Below are 16,676 nucleotides of genomic sequence, written 5' to 3' on the forward strand. Positions count from 1 at the left end.
GAGAGCCCACCGCCTGTTGGGCATCACCACTGGCAGTGTGAGGACCCTCTCTGCTTACCACATCCCAGGCGGGCCCACCTGCCCCACCCACCTCCCCCACCCACCAGCTCCCCATGTTGCCGATGGCCACTCCATCCTGCCAGGGACTTGGCGAGTTCTGAAGCCACTCTTGACCCCTCCCTTTCTCCCACCTCCACATCCAGCCCGTCGGGGAGCCAAAAAGCTGGCCCTCTGTCGCTCCCCACTACTCACTGCCCAGGTTTCAGACACCATCTCCCACCGAGTAAATGGCGTGTCCATGCACAGAATTTAGTATAAGATGAAGACATTGCCATCAGCGGGGAAAGGATGGTATCAGGAGTAAAACTGTTACAGAATAAGCTCCCCAGCCCTCTGCCTTTCCCCAGCACTGGCATCTGGAGCACAGCTCGTTCTGGGATCTGTGTGTTCTGAGAAGCCTCTAGCAGTTCCCCTGCTTGGGAGAGGCAGGGAGGCTGCAGCCACTCTGGGGAGATGCTGTATTACTTAGATAAATAAGGATTTAGCTTATAAAATTGAAGCTTCCCTCCTCCCAAAATGCAGAAGGCGTTTTCTGATCTTTCATTTAGAACTTCTTTTTCCTCAGTGGTTTGCAGATGGTCACACCCTGTCCAGCCCCGGCCACTCCCTCCCAGCACACCCACACCCCTGCCTGCAGGTCACTGCTTCAGGGCAGACTCCCCAGTCCTATGGAGGGAGGAAGGGGAGCTGAGAGGATGCCGATCTCGCGAGGTGGGGGCGGGACCCAAGGCTCCAGCGCATCCCTGCGGACTTCATGCCTCCTTTCAGGCCAGGCCGTGGGGACCCCCTGAAGACTTCCATGCCTCCTTTCAGGCCAGGCTTCCAGCCTTTCAGGCCAGGCGTGGGGACCCCCTGCAGACTTCCATGCCTCCTTTCAGGCCAGGCTGTGGGGACCCCCCATGCATCTCCCTTGGCTGTGTCTGCCACAGGGAACCCTTTCCATGCCCAACGCAAAAGCAGGAAACCACAGGAGAGAAGGCTGGTAAAACTGGCCATACAGAAATCAAAAGCAAACTAACCAAAGTATCTCAATACACATGGTAAACTGAGGGAAGAAGTATTTGCAGCACACGAAAAAGCGAATTTCCTAATTTCTAAAGCTCTTCTACACATCAGTAAGGAAACAGCTGCCAGCTCAAGACACATGGGCAGGAACACACATGACACAGGGAACAGGATGGGAGGGGCTTTTCCACAGCGTAGCAGAAGCCCAGGTGCTCCCAACCATCTCCACAGCAGCCTGGGAAACACTCAAGGCTGATGCTCCCCATGCTGGTGACAGAGTGCGGAACAGGTAGAGGAAGGGACAGGAAACTGGTATCACCTTTTCGGAGGACAGCCTGTCAAATATCGAAATTTATCAGCACCATAAGATAGGGTGAAAAAAATCAAAATAGAAAATTGACCCTGGAAACAGTATGGTAACCTAGAACTCTGATCTATCCATTCTGCCTCTAGATGTTTACCCAAAAGAATGCAAAGTAACAGCTGAGGAAATCCTGGATGCCATGTTCCTAGCAACGCTCTCCTGGACAGCCAAGAGGCAGAGATAGCTGCATCCGCCAGCAGCCAAGCCAGTGCAGAAAGGCAACGCGGTCTGTGTGTACGGCAGGATGGTCCTCAGCCTTAGAAGGCAGAGATCCTACACTTTGGGAGGCCCAGGCAGGCGGATCACGAGGTCAGGAGTTCAAGACCAGCCTGGCCAACATGGTGAAACCCCGTCTCTACTAAAAATACAAAAATTAGCTGGGCATGGTGGCACACACCTGTAATCCCAGCTACTCGGGAGGCTGAGGCAGGAGAATCGCTTGAACCTGGGAGGCAGAGGCTGCAGTGAGCCAAGATCGCGCCACTGCACTCCAGCTTGGGCAGCAGAGCGAGACTCTGTCTCAAAAAAAAAAAAAAAAAAGCGGAGATCCTGAGCATGCCACAGCATGGAGAAACCTGGAAGACTTTATGTTAAATGAAATCAGCTAGACATAAAAGGACAAAGATTTTATGACTCCTCTCATATAAGCTCCCTAAAACAGGCAAGCCTCAGAGACAGGAAGCTGCATGGTGCTTCCCAGGGACCTGGGGGAGGGGAAGTGGGGCATGAGTGTTGAATGAGTCCCGTTTCATTGGGGAAGATGAAAAAGTTCTGCAGATGGTGGTGAGCTGCACAACAATGAAGATGCCGAGGCTGCTGAGCTGGGTCCTCACACATGGTTATACTGGTCAATCTTATGTGTATTCTGCTGTAATAAAAGCACTAAGATTGAAAAAGATTATATATCCTTTCTCAAGGAGCAGACACCCAGTTCTCCCGACCCCACTCCCTCCACTGCAGACTGCAGGGATCCACACTAGTGTGCACATCTAGGGCTTTCCCCGTGGATATGCCGGCGCCTGTGCGTGTGCAGGATGCGACAGCCAACAACCACGGGGGCAGCTCAGAGGTTCACGTAAAGATATAAATGAAAGAGGAAACGGAGAGGGAGGAAAGGGAGAGAAAGAAGAGCAAGAAAGGGTTGGGGGGAGAGAGAGAGAGGAACGAAAGAAAAAAAGGAAAAGCCTGCGTGCAAGCAAGCACACACTCTTACCCTCGAGCCCGGGCCTGCTGTCCGCTTCACACTCACTCACCCAACAAAGTCAGCTGAAGTTTACAGAGGAGGAAATGCAAACACAGAGAGGCCGAATAATGTGCCCAAGGCTACACTGAGGCCATCTAGCAGGGCTGGGACTTGAACGAAGCCCACGGAAGGCCGGATGTCACCGCCTCTTGAGTTACAGCGTGTCCATGCGATGCAGCCATCGACACAGAGAAGCGAGCATTATGTACATGCCAATCTAGACCCATGTGAACACTGTGCCTCCCTCCGTGTATAAAGCAGGGCCTGCACACGTGCTTTCCGGCGCCAGGGTGGAGACGGTAATCAACTTCATTATAGTGACTTGGGGAAGAGACTAGCTGAAAAGGCAGAGAAAACTTACTTTTTGTTTACATATTACCTATATTTGTTTGCATGTGTGATCTATGAGAAAAATAAGTTGTCGTTATCAAGTATGCAAAGGAAGACTCTTGTTTGCTCTAAGAGAGGGCTGCTGTTAAACGCTGCCCTGAAGGGAAGGAGGCCAGGCACCATCTGTAACTTTACAAGGAGACAGCACCATCTGCGATCCTTGCACCGTAGTCAGCGTGGTGGTGCTTTTGTTTCTTATTCACAGGACTTATGTTCTACCATTGGACAGAATTTTCTAGAAAAAGTCCACTTACTATGGCTGGACGCATGTGCCCTGACATTTGTTATGGGCCATGACCCAGCTTTCCAAAGACCCATCCTCCATCTGCCAGGGCCCTGTGCTCATCATGGCTTTCCTCCTGTACGCAAGTCCTCTGCCTCAGCTGTGCTAAAACCAAGTTTCTGCAGTTGCTTCCTCCACAGCATTTAACTTAGTAAAGCAGATACAATCATCAAACTATAGTTCCTTCCCCGTAAATTATCTGTCTTTTCTTTACAACCCAACATAAACGCACACTTGTTCCGTTCCATCAGCAATCACTGAAACTCCGGCCTAATCTCTGAGTTGTGCCATAATTCACATTCTTCCTGAGCCTCCCTCCCTAAACATAACTGCTGCTGAAGTCCCTGGGGACTTAAATCATAGGGTCAGAATGCGGAAACCCCAGGGATCACAGGTGAAGAGTGTGGTATCTTAGCCAGAGAGGGCTTCCTTGACTCCTGCCTTTCAGAGCTCGCCACAAGCGTCCAATCCAGTCTTCAGGACACGCACTTCTGTCAGACCTCGTGTGGCAAGGGAGGACTATGAGAGCAGAAAGGAACTTTCTGGAACTCAGGACTCTTAGCAGCGAGTTAGGTTCTGACCACGGGCAGCTTCAGCACACTACCCACACCCCGCTGGCAAAAGCACCTCCTCAGCTGAGCTTTAAAGTGGCGGACAGATTCCACAAAGGCCCAGGCTGAAAGAAATTACAGGCAGAAGGAGCACAAAGAAAGCTTAAGAAAATGGAAACCGCAGGATGCACACCCAGTTGCCTCTGGGCCCCAGACAAAGCCACAGATGAGCTGTCTGGGCAGGCGGCCCCAGGCAGGATCAGAGCTGGGCACTCCTCTCCCAGGTGGGGAGCCTGTGGAAGACTCAGAATGGACAGTCCCCCTGGGAGCAGCCCCAAGCCCGCCCCCAGGCCCCACTCAGCAGCGACTGCCAGGGTCAGGTAGGGGTGGTGGAGCAGCCAGACGCTGGGTGGGCCCAGGCGGGGGTGGGAGGCTCTGGTCTTTACAGCAGCTCCCCCTGGGCCCACCCCATTTAAGTCCTGGGGCTGAGAAGCCAAACCCTGACCTTGTTTTATCTCAACAAACACTGCAGGGACCTGACTGGTTCCTTGTAAGCTGTTGGGACTAGACAGAACTGTGTGGCCAGAGGTCTTTCTCTGCATTTCTGCATTTACCCCTGCACTGCCTCTCCCTACTAGTGTGTGTGCGCGCACACACACACACACACACACACACACACACAGCCTTGAACAGGCTTCTGGTGCCATCAGCAACTCTTTCAGGCCACACCCTGGTGACCGAAGCTCTCAGCCTTTCTTCTCTTCTGGATCTATGTGAGAACCACGAGGCTTCAACCCCCTTTTCCCACCCCCAGCCCCAAGAGTGGCTTCTCAGGCTGGGCCTCCCATGGGGGCTGTTGGGGTGGGGTGCACACATGCACATGTGCCAAGTTGGTCTTGGGACATCTGTGGCTTTATGGTGGCTTCTTTCCACCCCAGGCTTGGCTGCCGGCGTTTCTCACACCGTCTGGTTATCCGACTGGAACAGAATGCCTATCAGGTGATCAGTCTCCCAGACAGCAGGGAGGGTGGGAAGAGATCTATAAAACCCTGCCACTGAATAGTCACAACCGGCCTCTCCTCACTTCCACCTTATAAACCTCCAGAGCCCAAGCAGTGAGACCAAGGTCACTGTCCTGCTGGGAACGACCCTGGGAGGTCCAGGCAGCCCTTTCAACGTCCAGGCCCCCCAAACCTCTTGGGTGGCCACCGTCTCCGTGCCCCTATACAGAGTGCCTGTCATGGCTGGGCCCTGCACAGAGCGAGCCTGCAGTGGCTCGGCCCAAGGCACCAACTAACCAAAGAGCCACCACACTTTAATGTCAACCCCTGACAAAGTGCCAGGAAACACCCCGCTTCTTCTGGGGAATGGGGTGTGGTGGGCCCTGTGCACCCAGAGTTCTGCTTGGAAGGAGCATCCCAGGACAGACTGTGGCCCCTTGCCGGGTGGGACTGTCTTGCCAAGGAGCCCTCCTTCCCTGCCAGCACCTCCCCTCACCCCAACCCATGACCCACACAAGTCCTCTGCTGGCCCCATCTACAGAACAAGGAGGTGCTTGGTCTAGAACTTGAACTCTAAACAAACTGTCCCTTGAAAGCGGCCCTTGGCCTTGCTTTCAGCTGCTCTGTGGGTCACAGCTGCCTTTGGCGAGGTCACTGCGGCACAGCTCCCTCCCCTTGGCCTCCCCCAGGCCCGGCCACCGGCTGCTGCAGGCTGAATGGAGGTGGAGGGAAGCTGCAGCTCCCCCCGGACCCCTGTTCGTCATCGAGGGCAGGTTTTCTGTCAGGCCTGTCTTGGGTATGGCTGGCCTCCCTCCATGCTGCAGGCAAAGTCACCTTGCCTAGGATGGAGGCTATTATTTCAATATTTTGGTTTGAAATCCCAATAAATGCTTTAAAATCCTTTAATCCTCAAAAGGAAGCTGAGCTGGGACCTGACCGTCTTCCCTGGTATTTCTTTCCTGTATCCTCCCTCGCCCCACTTTTTGCCTTTGTCCAGCCAGAATTCCTTGCCCTTATCCCCTGGCTGTGGCCCAGAGCCCCGGGCTGGGGAGGTCCTCCTGTCCCCTCAACCCCAGCAGGGAGGCAAGGGCTGCCTTTCTAGGCTGGCCCCAGGGTGCTGGCGAGGCCTGCAGGTGACCAAGTGCAGAGTGTGGTCACTGCTGCTTCTTCCCATCGAGGGGGGGCCGTCTGGGCTGGGGTCACCCTCAGATGCCCTGGCTACCTCCCCTCCTGCAGCAGGCCCTGGGCCCGGGCCCAGCCACAGGTTGGTGCAGCCTATGTTCAGACAGCTGGAGGCGGCAGCAGGGGACACTGGTTTCAAACGTGCTGGCCTCTGGAGAAGTGCCCTGCACTGGGCTGCCCAGCTCCTGCGGGCTGAAACACTGGCATCTCCATGGCCTCGGGGGAAGGACTGGACCTGGCAGCCATTTGTGCTCCTGGAGGACAGTGGCAATTAACCCATTAACTTGCTGCCTCTCCCCGATCTCTTATTAAACCTGGCAAACCCAGTTAACTGTTCGTAACTACCACTCGGGGGACAGATGGCCCTGTGACGTTGCTAGTGGCTGCAGGCCACAGGGGCCAGGGTGACGTGTTATGGCCTCTGCCCTCCAGCCCCTCAGTGGCCCTTCGGTACTGTTTAGCCCCACACAGCCTCAGGGCATAGCCATGGGGCTCCCCCATCCCGTGGCATCTCCAAGTCATTTTAGAGCCTAAGAAAGCCCCATGTGAGCAGGTGTTTCTTGGCTTCTACCTAGACACGGAGCTGATGTGTCTTGTGGGGACCCTCCAGTCCTGGGTCCGTCTGCTCAGTGGAGGCGTTGGCTTGTTGGTAAAGAAGGTTGTTCCTATCAATTTATTTCTTACAGCCTGTTTCGGGGTGGGGGGAGCTAATATCTTCACATCTGATTAACTGAGAACCTGTGACAGGTCCCACCCATGGGTCGGCCGCGGGGGAGCTGCTGAGCTGAGGCTGGGAAACAGCACTTAACTGGCGGATTCAAGTTCAGGTTTCCATGCTTTCCAAAGCAGCCCGTGCCCTCACCCAACCTGCCCTTCCATCAGACTGGATTAGGAGTGAAGGCCCAGGGGGGCTTCTCAAGTCTTGGCTGCTGAGTGTGACAAGACAGTGTCCCCAAGAGTGCCTGGACAGGGAGGCCTCAGCAGATGTCAACGAAGGGCCCACAGCTGGGGAGGCATTGTGGCGTGGAGGAAAGCTCCGAGCCATGTGGACCTGCATTCAAACCCTGCCACTTGGCAGGTGAATCCACAGTGGGAACTCAGGTTCCTCAGCACACCCACATCCTGCTCTTCCAGACAGCCCGTCTTCATCCAGAACTACTGTGTCCCGTGCAGACACCCCTGCTCTCCGAAGGCGCTATGGCTGGGCTAAGGCAGTGAGCTTTCTAGCCTCAGTCCTGTCACACGCCCTTTGATCTGAGCTAGTTTCTGATGTGATACTTCACTTAAAAATGGAAGAGTACTGGTAACATCTGTCTACTGACCCCGAGACCCCGGTTTGCTCTCAGGCTGGAATCTAGAGGCCTCTCTGCCAGGCCCTGGGTGGAGGTTCTCTCAAGTCTCTTAGGAGATGCCAGAGGAGCAGCTGGCAGAACCCATTGAGAGTCAGCTGAGGCACGGGTGAAGGACGCCGGCGAGGGCAGTCGCAGAGCCTTGGCGAGCCTCCTGCCTGGACAGAGCGGCGGAGCTGCTCTCCGGCTTCCTCCCTCCTTCACCTCTAGGGGCAGCCCCAGGAAGGGCAGGGTGCCCCCCAGGTCTGGAGGCAGCAAAGGTCGACTCCTGGCAGGACCTCGGCCAAAGCTGTGACACCAGTGTCCGATTCTGATGAGGTCCACCAATTTTATGCCATCCACTGGCCAGATCCCCGGCGGTCAAAGCAAGTCACAAGACCCGGTGACTCACAGGAGCCAGGGGATTAGTGGTCTTTGTGCAGAACTCCACCTATTCAGCAGTTCAGCTTTGCTTTAGTGGTTTCTAAAGAAGATAAAGCATGGCTTTCACTTTTTGGATAAGCAAGGTCACCCCAAACCACTGGGCCGGTGAGCTGCCTGCAGCTCTTGAGAGCTCCAGGTGCCAAGCATCTGCACATAGTGGGAGTGGGAGCCTCACAGGGTAGCGCAGCCGGTGCTCCCACGGTCCTTCCCGGCTCTGCCTCAGTGAAAGCCAAACACACTTAGAAAGCGCAGAGAGAGAGAGAGGCAGGGCGCAGTGGTTCACGCCTATAATCCCAGCACTTTGGGAGGCCGAGGCAGGTGGATCACCCTGAGGTCGGGAGTTCGAGACCAGCCTGACCAACGTGATGAAACCCCATCTCCACTAAAAATACAAAATTAGCTGGGCATGGTGGTGGGAGCCTGTAATCCCAGCTACTCGGGAGGCTGGGGCAGGAGAATCACTTGAACCCGGGAGGTGGAGGTTGCAGTGTACAGAGATCGTGTCATTGCATTCCAGCCTGGGCAACAAGAGTGAAACTCTGTCAAAAAAAAAAAAAAAAAAAAAAAAGACAAAAAAAAAAAAAGGCAGCAGCACACAGAGAGAAAGCATCGTTCATTCTAAGTCTCCACAGGAAGCCGCAGTCGTGTATTTATTCAAACATAACAGTCAAGTTCCGAGTTGTCCTCCACGATGGCACAGCCAGCTATCCAGTCCCACACAAAGGCATGTGACAGCAGAGAGCAAATCCTAAGAACGTTCTGGAATCAGTCACTGGGACAACAGAGTTCTGGAGACCAAGGCCTCCCAGTCCAAAGCTTCTGACGAGATCCCTGGTAGAGCCCCACTTCACCCCAAACAGGCCAGAATTTGTGGTATCCCCTGGAGCCAGGCAGAGGAGACTGTGGGTGTGTTCAGGTGCACTCAGGCTCAGCCCAGCTTGGCACGGGGCCCATGGCTGCACCGGTTCCTACAGCCTTCTCCAGGCATTTTCAAACATTCTGCCCCATGGACAGTGCCAAGGAAGCTCAGTGCCCAGCTTCTGTCTATACCCTAAACCTTGTGGAGAAAGAAAAATCACACCACCAGACTCCCACGATGCCTGAATATGCCCAGGCTCTCCATTTTATCGGAAGAGAGTGCCCCACACGCAGCCAAATTTCTTTTGTTTTCAGGCTTCTAAGAGAACACTACCTTGAAAACAACAGAGAAACCAGTGAGATTGGGGGGGGGGGGAACACCAGAATGTGGGGAATACCTTTTTCTTGTGTGCTTTTTTTTTTTTGAGATTTTTTTTTTTGAGATGGAGTCTTGCTCTGTTGCCCAGGCTGGAGTGCAGTGGCGCAATCTCGGCTCACTGCAACCGCCACCTCCCGGGTTCAAGCGATTCTCCTGCCTCAGCCTCCCAAGTAGCTGGGATTACAGGCGCCCGCCATCACGCCCGACTAATTTTTTGTATTTTAGTAGAGACGGAGTTTCACCATGTTGGCCAGGATGGTCTCGAACTCCTGACCTCATGATCCACCCGCCTCAGCCTCCCAAAGTGCTGGGATTATAGGCATGAGCCACCGCACCTGGCCTTTATTAATTTTAAACAGTATGAAATTCAGAAGCAAACACGTATACAAAAAAACCATCACATTTATTAATAATATATCTTAGATTCTCATCCCGTTCTTTTAAATGGCACCCACTGGTCTCGTACAGAGGAGCTGTGTGACTTTCTGGAATTACAGAAATATCCACATCCAGCCATGTGCTGAGCAGACCAATGTAAAATGTTCAGCAGGTTTTCCAATGTCTCTTGGATATATTTAGTCATCTGTGCAGAAGAACTCAAAACCCCAGAGCAGCTCCACTCCAGATCCAGGGCAGGAGGCAGCCTCCAGGGAGGGAGGCTGCGTTTACGAGAATCTGCCTTTTGTGTGTGCCTGGCTGGGACCAGCCTCTGGGAAAGAGAAGCACCAAGACGTGAACAGGGCTGTGGGCCGATGGCTTTAGCAGCCACATAATCCCTCCTTTGATGTCCAAGGTCAGTTCGAGCCTGGTCCCCCAGGCTAGGAGGAGACGAATGAAAGAATCTCGCTGTGGTCTTTCCTGCAAAGGAAACAGCAGTAACACTGATTACCCAGTCACCGGGAGGAATTCTTGTGAGCGCGCACCTCTGTGTGCCTTTGCTCTCCACTTTCAAGAGAGGACTTTAATCGCAGGACAAGGAGGAGACCCAGGCCCATTTCACAGTCTCAGGGACGAGTCACAGTGAGCCGTGTGATGCTGGCCTGCTCACACGTGGCTGTGACACCAGCAGGTCGTACTCAGGCTTTGCGTACACAATAGCTGCTAGGAGTACCCATTTCAGACCTGCACCCACTCTAACTGCTCTCAGAAAGTCTCAGCTCACCTTGCCGTGGGAGAGCTGGGCCCTGCCTCCCTCACACATGGGGGGCAAATGCCCCCCTGCTGGCACTGTGTCCCGCCTTCAGGCCTGGGAGCTCTTAACTTTCTGCCAACAGGGTTTTCGGAGTCTACAAACCCCCACGCCGCAGGAGCACATACAGATGACTGGCACCGTGCTGCCGCCGGGCCGGGGTGGCCGCGGGCCTGTCTGCCGTGAGTGGGAGCCCCAGCTCTCCTGAGCCTCGGGCACTTACAGACACGAAGGCTTTTTGCTCAAGGGCTCGACTCCTGTTCCTGCTGAACTGAGCCAGTGTGTAAAATGAGAACTGATATCAGCTCAGTAGGCACCGGAGGGCGGGTCCAATCGACAGCCCGGAGAAGCAGCGCCTCAGCTGGGAGCTCCGTGGGCACCGTCCGCTGGCGCAGGAGACGCGGAGGCCTGGACTGCAAATACAAGAAAGAGTTCACCGCGCCCAGAACAACAGGAGCTCCTCCGAAAGCCCCGCCCCGCCCCGCTCACAGCCATGAGCCACCACATGATTTCACTCGACTTAGGTGATGCATTTGGTTTCAGTTTTTTGTAAGAATAATTTTTGCAACTTTCAATACATTTGACCTTTCAGACAGATGTCCGATTAGTGGATGTTTCTGTGGACAGACTTAAGGACTCAGTACATGGCTAGCATTCCTGGCAGGAGACAGTGCATCCTTGGGGCCAAGTGGTCTCTCATCCTCCAGGATCGCGCTCCGCACTCAAGCTGACTGTGCAGCAGCGGCCGGCCCGTCAGCAACGGCCTTTGCCCCAGCGGCTCCAACTTAACTGTCCCCATCTCACCTTCTCTTCAGGTGCAGAACTTAGCCACTGTGAACAAAGCGGAAACCAATCACTGTTCACCAATCAGCTAAGCTCTGCACCTTGTTAGAGAGGTCATCGCTGGGCATAAATAAAGGGACGGTGACCGGTGAGCATCTTCCTCAGCTGGTGGCTTCTTTTGTTTCCAAAGAAGAGCTACGAGATGCACCTGTTCTCCAATCTGCAGTGAGTGCGACCACAGTTTCTGGAGGAGCAGCCAAGGTCGTGGTTGCGTGGTAATCCCTGGCAATGTGATTTTAATCTTAAGTCACAAATCAGCATGCCAGGAACCCAAGCAGCCAGAGCACCTGAGAGCAGCGCCGCCCCGTGCTGTCTGCGCGCACCGGGCTTCCGCGGGAGGACGCCGGCGACACTGCCGCCTTCACGCCTGTTATGCTAGCAAACAGGTGGAGTTTGTTTGTTGTTCGTTTATTTGGCATCCTAGAGGTATAGTTTTTTGAATCAAAGAGACTCCAGAGGTGACCATAAAAATGCCAGTGCAGCTTTGGAACTGAAGAAAAATGCAGGGACCGGCCATGCGACACACAATTGCTAAAGACAGCTGTCCTTGCTATTAGTTTACTGCCTCTAACCTTTGGAGACAAGATCCCCTCTCTCCAGGCAGATTCTAGCTGCCCTGGGAAGCCTTTGGGGAGTCTCAAGTCAGGGGGTCCCCCTGCTGGAAGGGGCCCTGGGAGCAATCCCGGCCACTGTTCCTCACAGGGACTGGTTGGGGGGCAGGCTTGCAACCCCTGGATGCATCTGGAGGGGTGGGGACAGGATCGAAGATGTTGGAGAGGGGGGAAAGGGGAGACTTGTGACCAAGATGACTCCTTTGCCTGCTTGGGCAAAAATTCCACATAAAGAGTGGCGAGGGGTGTGCCCTGCAGTGCTGCTCCAAAACCTGCACCGAAGGGAATGATGAAAGGACTAGCTGGCCTTGTAGTTTCACACACTTTAACACGAACGCCACGAAATAACAAAACGAAAGAGAAACACCATTTACACTGATTACTATTATGAGGCCAGCAGTGAGGTAAGTGCGCAGTCTGTGTGCCGCCGGCCCATCCTGGAGGGGAGCCGGGTCATGTCTGCAGCAGGCGTTTCACTACGAGATGCTCAGTCCCGTTTCCCTTTCCTGGCACACATGGTTCCTGACTCTTCTGGAAGAATATGATCATGCTTCAGAAAAACTTTTTATTTCTTTTCATTATTAGAGTTCTTTCAGATAAATAAGCTACTTAAACACGTTACACAGAAATGGTTTTCATAAGCACAAAACATTAGAAGAAAACTCAATGTTCAAAACTGAGTGATGAATATCAACACCAAATATTCAATATCCATGAAAAATTAGAGAAGCTATAACATGAAAAATGCTTCAGATTTGATAAAGTTTTTTTAAAGATACAAAATTAGACATCCCCTATTAATATCATATAAAACACTGAAGAAAAACGGAGCAGACAGAGAAATGATGATGACTGTTAGAGAAAAAAATCTCACAACTGTCCTAACAAAACCTTATGTACTACTGCTAGGTTGCTTTAATAGTGTAGAAACCCATACTGAGCAACTAACTTCTAGGAAGTAAATGTAACAGGTTAATTCCAGGCACAATTAACAGAGGAAGTGATTTAAGTAATCTAGGACTCACTCCAATATAAGCCAGGGGAGAAATTCCGCTCCAACACAACAAAGCAAAAAGTAGGACCTGCCCTCAAGACACAGGGTCATGGAGGGCATATGCCGCATGTGCTGTGTGCGCTGTGTGTGCGCGGGTGCTGCGGGTGCTCTGTGTGGTGTGTGTGCTGTGTGGTGTGTGCTGTGTGTGCTCTGAGTGGTGCGTGCGCTGTGTGGTGTGTGTGTGCTGCATGCAGTGTGTGTGCTACGTGTGGTGCATGTGCTGTGTGTGCTGCGTGTGCCTGGAGAGTCTCCTGCCAGCCCATGACCAGGCGTGGACAGCCCAAGGAACCTCCAGTTCACACATGGCTAGAAGAAAACATCTGCTTGCAGAAGCAAGGCTTTGGAGTCACACGGCCGCTTAAACTCCTATGTCAGCCGTGACCTTGAAGACTGGACCAGCGCTTCTGCCAGGCTTCCCATTCCATCTCTAAACCTACTCAAGATGTTCCCCCACAATTTTTGTTCCTACAGATTATAAAACCTGAAGTGGCCAAAATAGTGCCAAGGAGCGCCGCTGTGCCTCCAGGTGGACAGTTTCTGCTTCCCGGTGACTGCCACAGCCAGGCAAGGTGCTCCAGGGACCCTGGGCTCCCATACCAGCCCAGCACCCACTTGGCCAGTTACTCTCCAGGCCCCGGGCCAGGGAGCCGACTACTGATGCTGCGGGTAGTCTTGGCTAACTATTCGGCTTACTGATTTAGTTGGCTCCTAAGAGGAGTATCTGGTTAGAACTAAATGACAGAAAGGAAAGGGAGAGAATCACCTCGTTAAAATAACATTTCAGCCACCACCTGGGCTGAGGACCTATCCATCTGCTCCTTGGTCCGCTCGAAGCACCTGCGGGCGAGCTGCTGCTGTCTGGCGTCCTCACTCACCATCAGCTCCCCGTAGAGGTACACACCCATGGCCTGCAGGGCACAGAGGCCAAAGGGCATCAGGCGAAGGCGTGGGCACCCACACATGCACACATGAGCTCAGTCTGTGCTTGTTCCACACACACTTGCAGTCTAGAAACTGCAAAGACCCCAGAGAAGACAGAGGCCGTGCGCTGACTGTGCTTTTGGAAGCTGCAGTCTGCAATCTCTGTCTCCTCCTTGTTCTCAAAACCCCAAGGAATCCTCAGCTCCCAATTCTCTACACAGACTCTGACGATTTCACTGGTGACAGAACGATGAGCGGGCATTCCCACCATGATGGCCGTGTCAGGAACGCTCTGAACAGACAGAGATGGTTCCCAGAATTACCACGCGGACAGCCTGTGTGGCATTACAGAGACGCGGGACTCCTGACCCACAAAGTGTGTCCCTAGGAGTAGCTGGTCTGAGCTCACCCAGGAAGTCCTTCACCTGCCAGGGAAGCGAAGAGCACAGAAGGCAGCAGCCGCAACAGAGACACATCACAATGCCCGCAGAGACGCCCGCCCCACCCGCACCCTTTCCTCCACAGCCCTGCACCGCAGCCCGCACCGGCTCTGCTGCTTGGGAACAATGCCGCATACACTCACATTTGCATTTTTCCTGTATTTTTAAAATAGCCAAGGACGTTCTGGAAGACCCAAGGGCCCGCTCTGGATCTGCCTACTCTCTTGTGCCAGGCTTAGTTATGCCATGAGTTACATTCTGCTGGAGCAAACTAAAAGAAGGGTCTCAAAGACATCGCAAGAGCAAAACTTCGTAGTTAAGGGTTCAAAAGTGCTTTCCCCCAAAAGCCCAGACATGGTGATCCTTATTTGTCAAAGATCACGATTCTAAATATACTGCAGTGAATTCTGGTCTTTAGAATAGACCTTAAAGTTGCTCTTAAATTTTGTCCTTCTTATACTCCTGTATGTTTTTCCAGACACCTCTTGCTCTGCTGTGCAAATATGACATTTCTTCTGGTACAAAGGCATGTACTTTTCTTTGTGGGAATAATGAGGCCTCAGGCCTCACTGGCTGGCTGTCCCCTACACTGAGACCCTATCAAAAGTCCTTTTGTTTGCCTCACTCCCACTCTCCACCCCAGCTGGAAGGCAGCTCCATGCTGTCACCCACAGTGCTTGGCAGGCCACTCGTTCAGAGGCAGAGGGGGTGGAGAGTGGGGAAATGGGGAGGGCGTGGGAGGCTGTGACGTGTTACAGGACACACCTGTTGGTGACCTGACACACTGCGGACATCAGAGGCGGCCGATGAAGGTCTCCCCAGATCCGCTCCCGCATGCGCACTGCCTGTGAGCTCCTAGGAAGGTGACTGCTGTCCCTGATGAACAGTGAGAAAAGCTCTCACAGGAAGGAAACCCGCCTAGTGCACCACGGCAGGTGCAGGTACAGACCGAGACTGTCCTGTCGGGGCTCTCCCAGTCTGACTTGCACGTGTACTTTAAATAAGGGCCACTGAAATCAGGGATCTACCCCACGGCATCACCAAGGGACAAGCAGGGTCTAGCAGGTGCTGGAGATGCCGTGAAGTGTGAGCACGCAGCATCGGATGACGTGTGGGCCACGAGGCGGCACTGATGGTGCTCAACTCAATCCTTCAAAGATACTGAGAGAGGAAAAAAGCAGCTCAGAAGAATCAGTGTTAGCCAAGATCCTACCAGTCCTTAAGAATCTCTGTAAGAGATTTAATTATTTGTTATGAAAGAGATACTGAGAACGTGGGTTCCTGTGTGAAGTGCAGGGACAGCCTTTACAGAATCCTCATCTGCTGAAAGATGACACCTACCTGATCTTCCTGAAGGAACCTCTCCACACTTTTGTAGGCTTTCGTGAACTTATGCTTAACAATGAGTTCACACCACCGATGGCGAACCTGGAGGAACAAGAGAGAGCCCAGTGAGCGACAAGCAGGCAGGCATCCCAGCCCACCGGGCCCAGTGATGGGCAGCCTCTGTATTCCGGAAAGCTGTGCTCTCAAATGGGGTGGCACTGTTGACACACTTAGTTTTACATTTTCTTTTATTTTTTTTACTTTTTATTTTCTTTGAGACAGAGACTCGCTCTGTCACCCAGGCTGGAGTGCAGTGGCGCGATCTGGCTCATTGCAATCTCTGTCTCCCGGGTTCAAGCGATTCTCCTGCCTCAGCCTCCCAAGTAGCTGGGATTACAGGCGCCTGCCATCACACCCCACTAATTTTTGTAGAGACGGGGTTTCACTATGTTGGCCAGGCTGGTCTCGATCTCCTGACCTCTTAAACAGCTCGCCCCAGCCTCTCAAAGTGCTGGGATTACAGGCGTGAGCCACCGTGCAGTCAGTTTACTCTTTAAAGAAAGAAACCACACTGCTAATTAGGGCTGTCAGTCAACTTTAGAGAGAAAAGCAGGTGTTTCTGTTGGGTGTTTCACTGTTTTAAACATGATTTTGCAAGATGACAGATACTAAACGCAAAGCATAACTAAGAAATTCAATGCACATTCCGACTGGGCTGCTGGTGCTCCTTCCTCAGGGTGCTGTGAGGGTTCCCTTTCAAATCACCACTCTTTAAGCTCCTGCAGCAGATTTGGCTCAGTGCTGCGGATTTGTAACAAACACAGTAAGAGGCTGAGACACTGCTCTCTAATTCCCCGAAAGAGGCAGGGCACCCTTTTGAGAGTCTGGGGAAGGAGTAAGCCCAGGACACCCCTGAAGTGGATAGTTCCTGCTGTGTATCCACATGCATGTAGGTTTGCACAACATTGAAAACAGACAAGCTAAAGGTGGATGCCGTTCTTTTAAAAGATACACTTTATTAAAAGTTCACCTGCAGGAATTGGGAAGGAACCCCCACTCCCACCCTCTTCGAACCTCCAGACACAGTGGAAGAGTCCGATGCCAGCCCTGGTCGCCCTATGGACACAGGCAGAACCACCTGCGCAACGTATTCCCCACATCCCGGAGCAGGCGGCATCGCTCTGTGCTGCAGGCACATGCTCTA

The 16,676-nt window shown here is 53.1% G+C and overlaps 2 protein-coding genes across 9 annotated transcripts in view; one reads left to right on the forward strand and one right to left on the reverse strand.

Annotated features, from left to right (window-relative positions):
• The window catches only part of FANCC (FA complementation group C), a 232,015-nt gene extending 230,269 nt beyond the window's left edge, over positions 1–1,746 (forward strand). The window contains exon 17 of the mRNA XM_030800598.1: positions 1,519–1,746. The gene's annotated coding sequence lies outside the window, so the exon portion shown is untranslated. The remainder of the gene's footprint in view (positions 1–1,518) is intronic.
• A 7,724-nt stretch (positions 1,747–9,470) lies between these two features.
• The window catches only part of AOPEP (aminopeptidase O (putative)), a 361,345-nt gene continuing 354,139 nt past the window's right edge, over positions 9,471–16,676 (reverse strand). Inside the window, exons 15-18 of one of the 8 annotated variants that reach the window (XR_004027058.1) lie at positions 15,488–15,574; positions 13,549–13,693; positions 10,501–10,690; positions 9,787–9,946 (exon numbers count right to left, since the gene is read on the reverse strand). Coding sequence is in view for 4 of the 8 variants with exons in the window: in XM_030800182.1 (XP_030656042.1) it covers positions 9,686–9,946; positions 15,488–15,574 (348 nt within the window). In the remaining 4 variants the exon portion in view is untranslated. Of the gene's footprint in view, positions 12,263–13,548; positions 15,023–15,487; positions 15,575–16,676 lie in introns of those variants that run through there. The other 7 variants (XR_004027063.1, XM_030800296.1, XM_030800229.1 and 4 more) reach the window with 7 other exon arrangements.

Source organism: Nomascus leucogenys, chromosome 1a (genome assembly GCF_006542625.1).
Source record: "Nomascus leucogenys isolate Asia chromosome 1a, Asia_NLE_v1, whole genome shotgun sequence".
NCBI lineage: Eukaryota > Metazoa > Chordata > Mammalia > Primates > Hylobatidae > Nomascus > Nomascus leucogenys.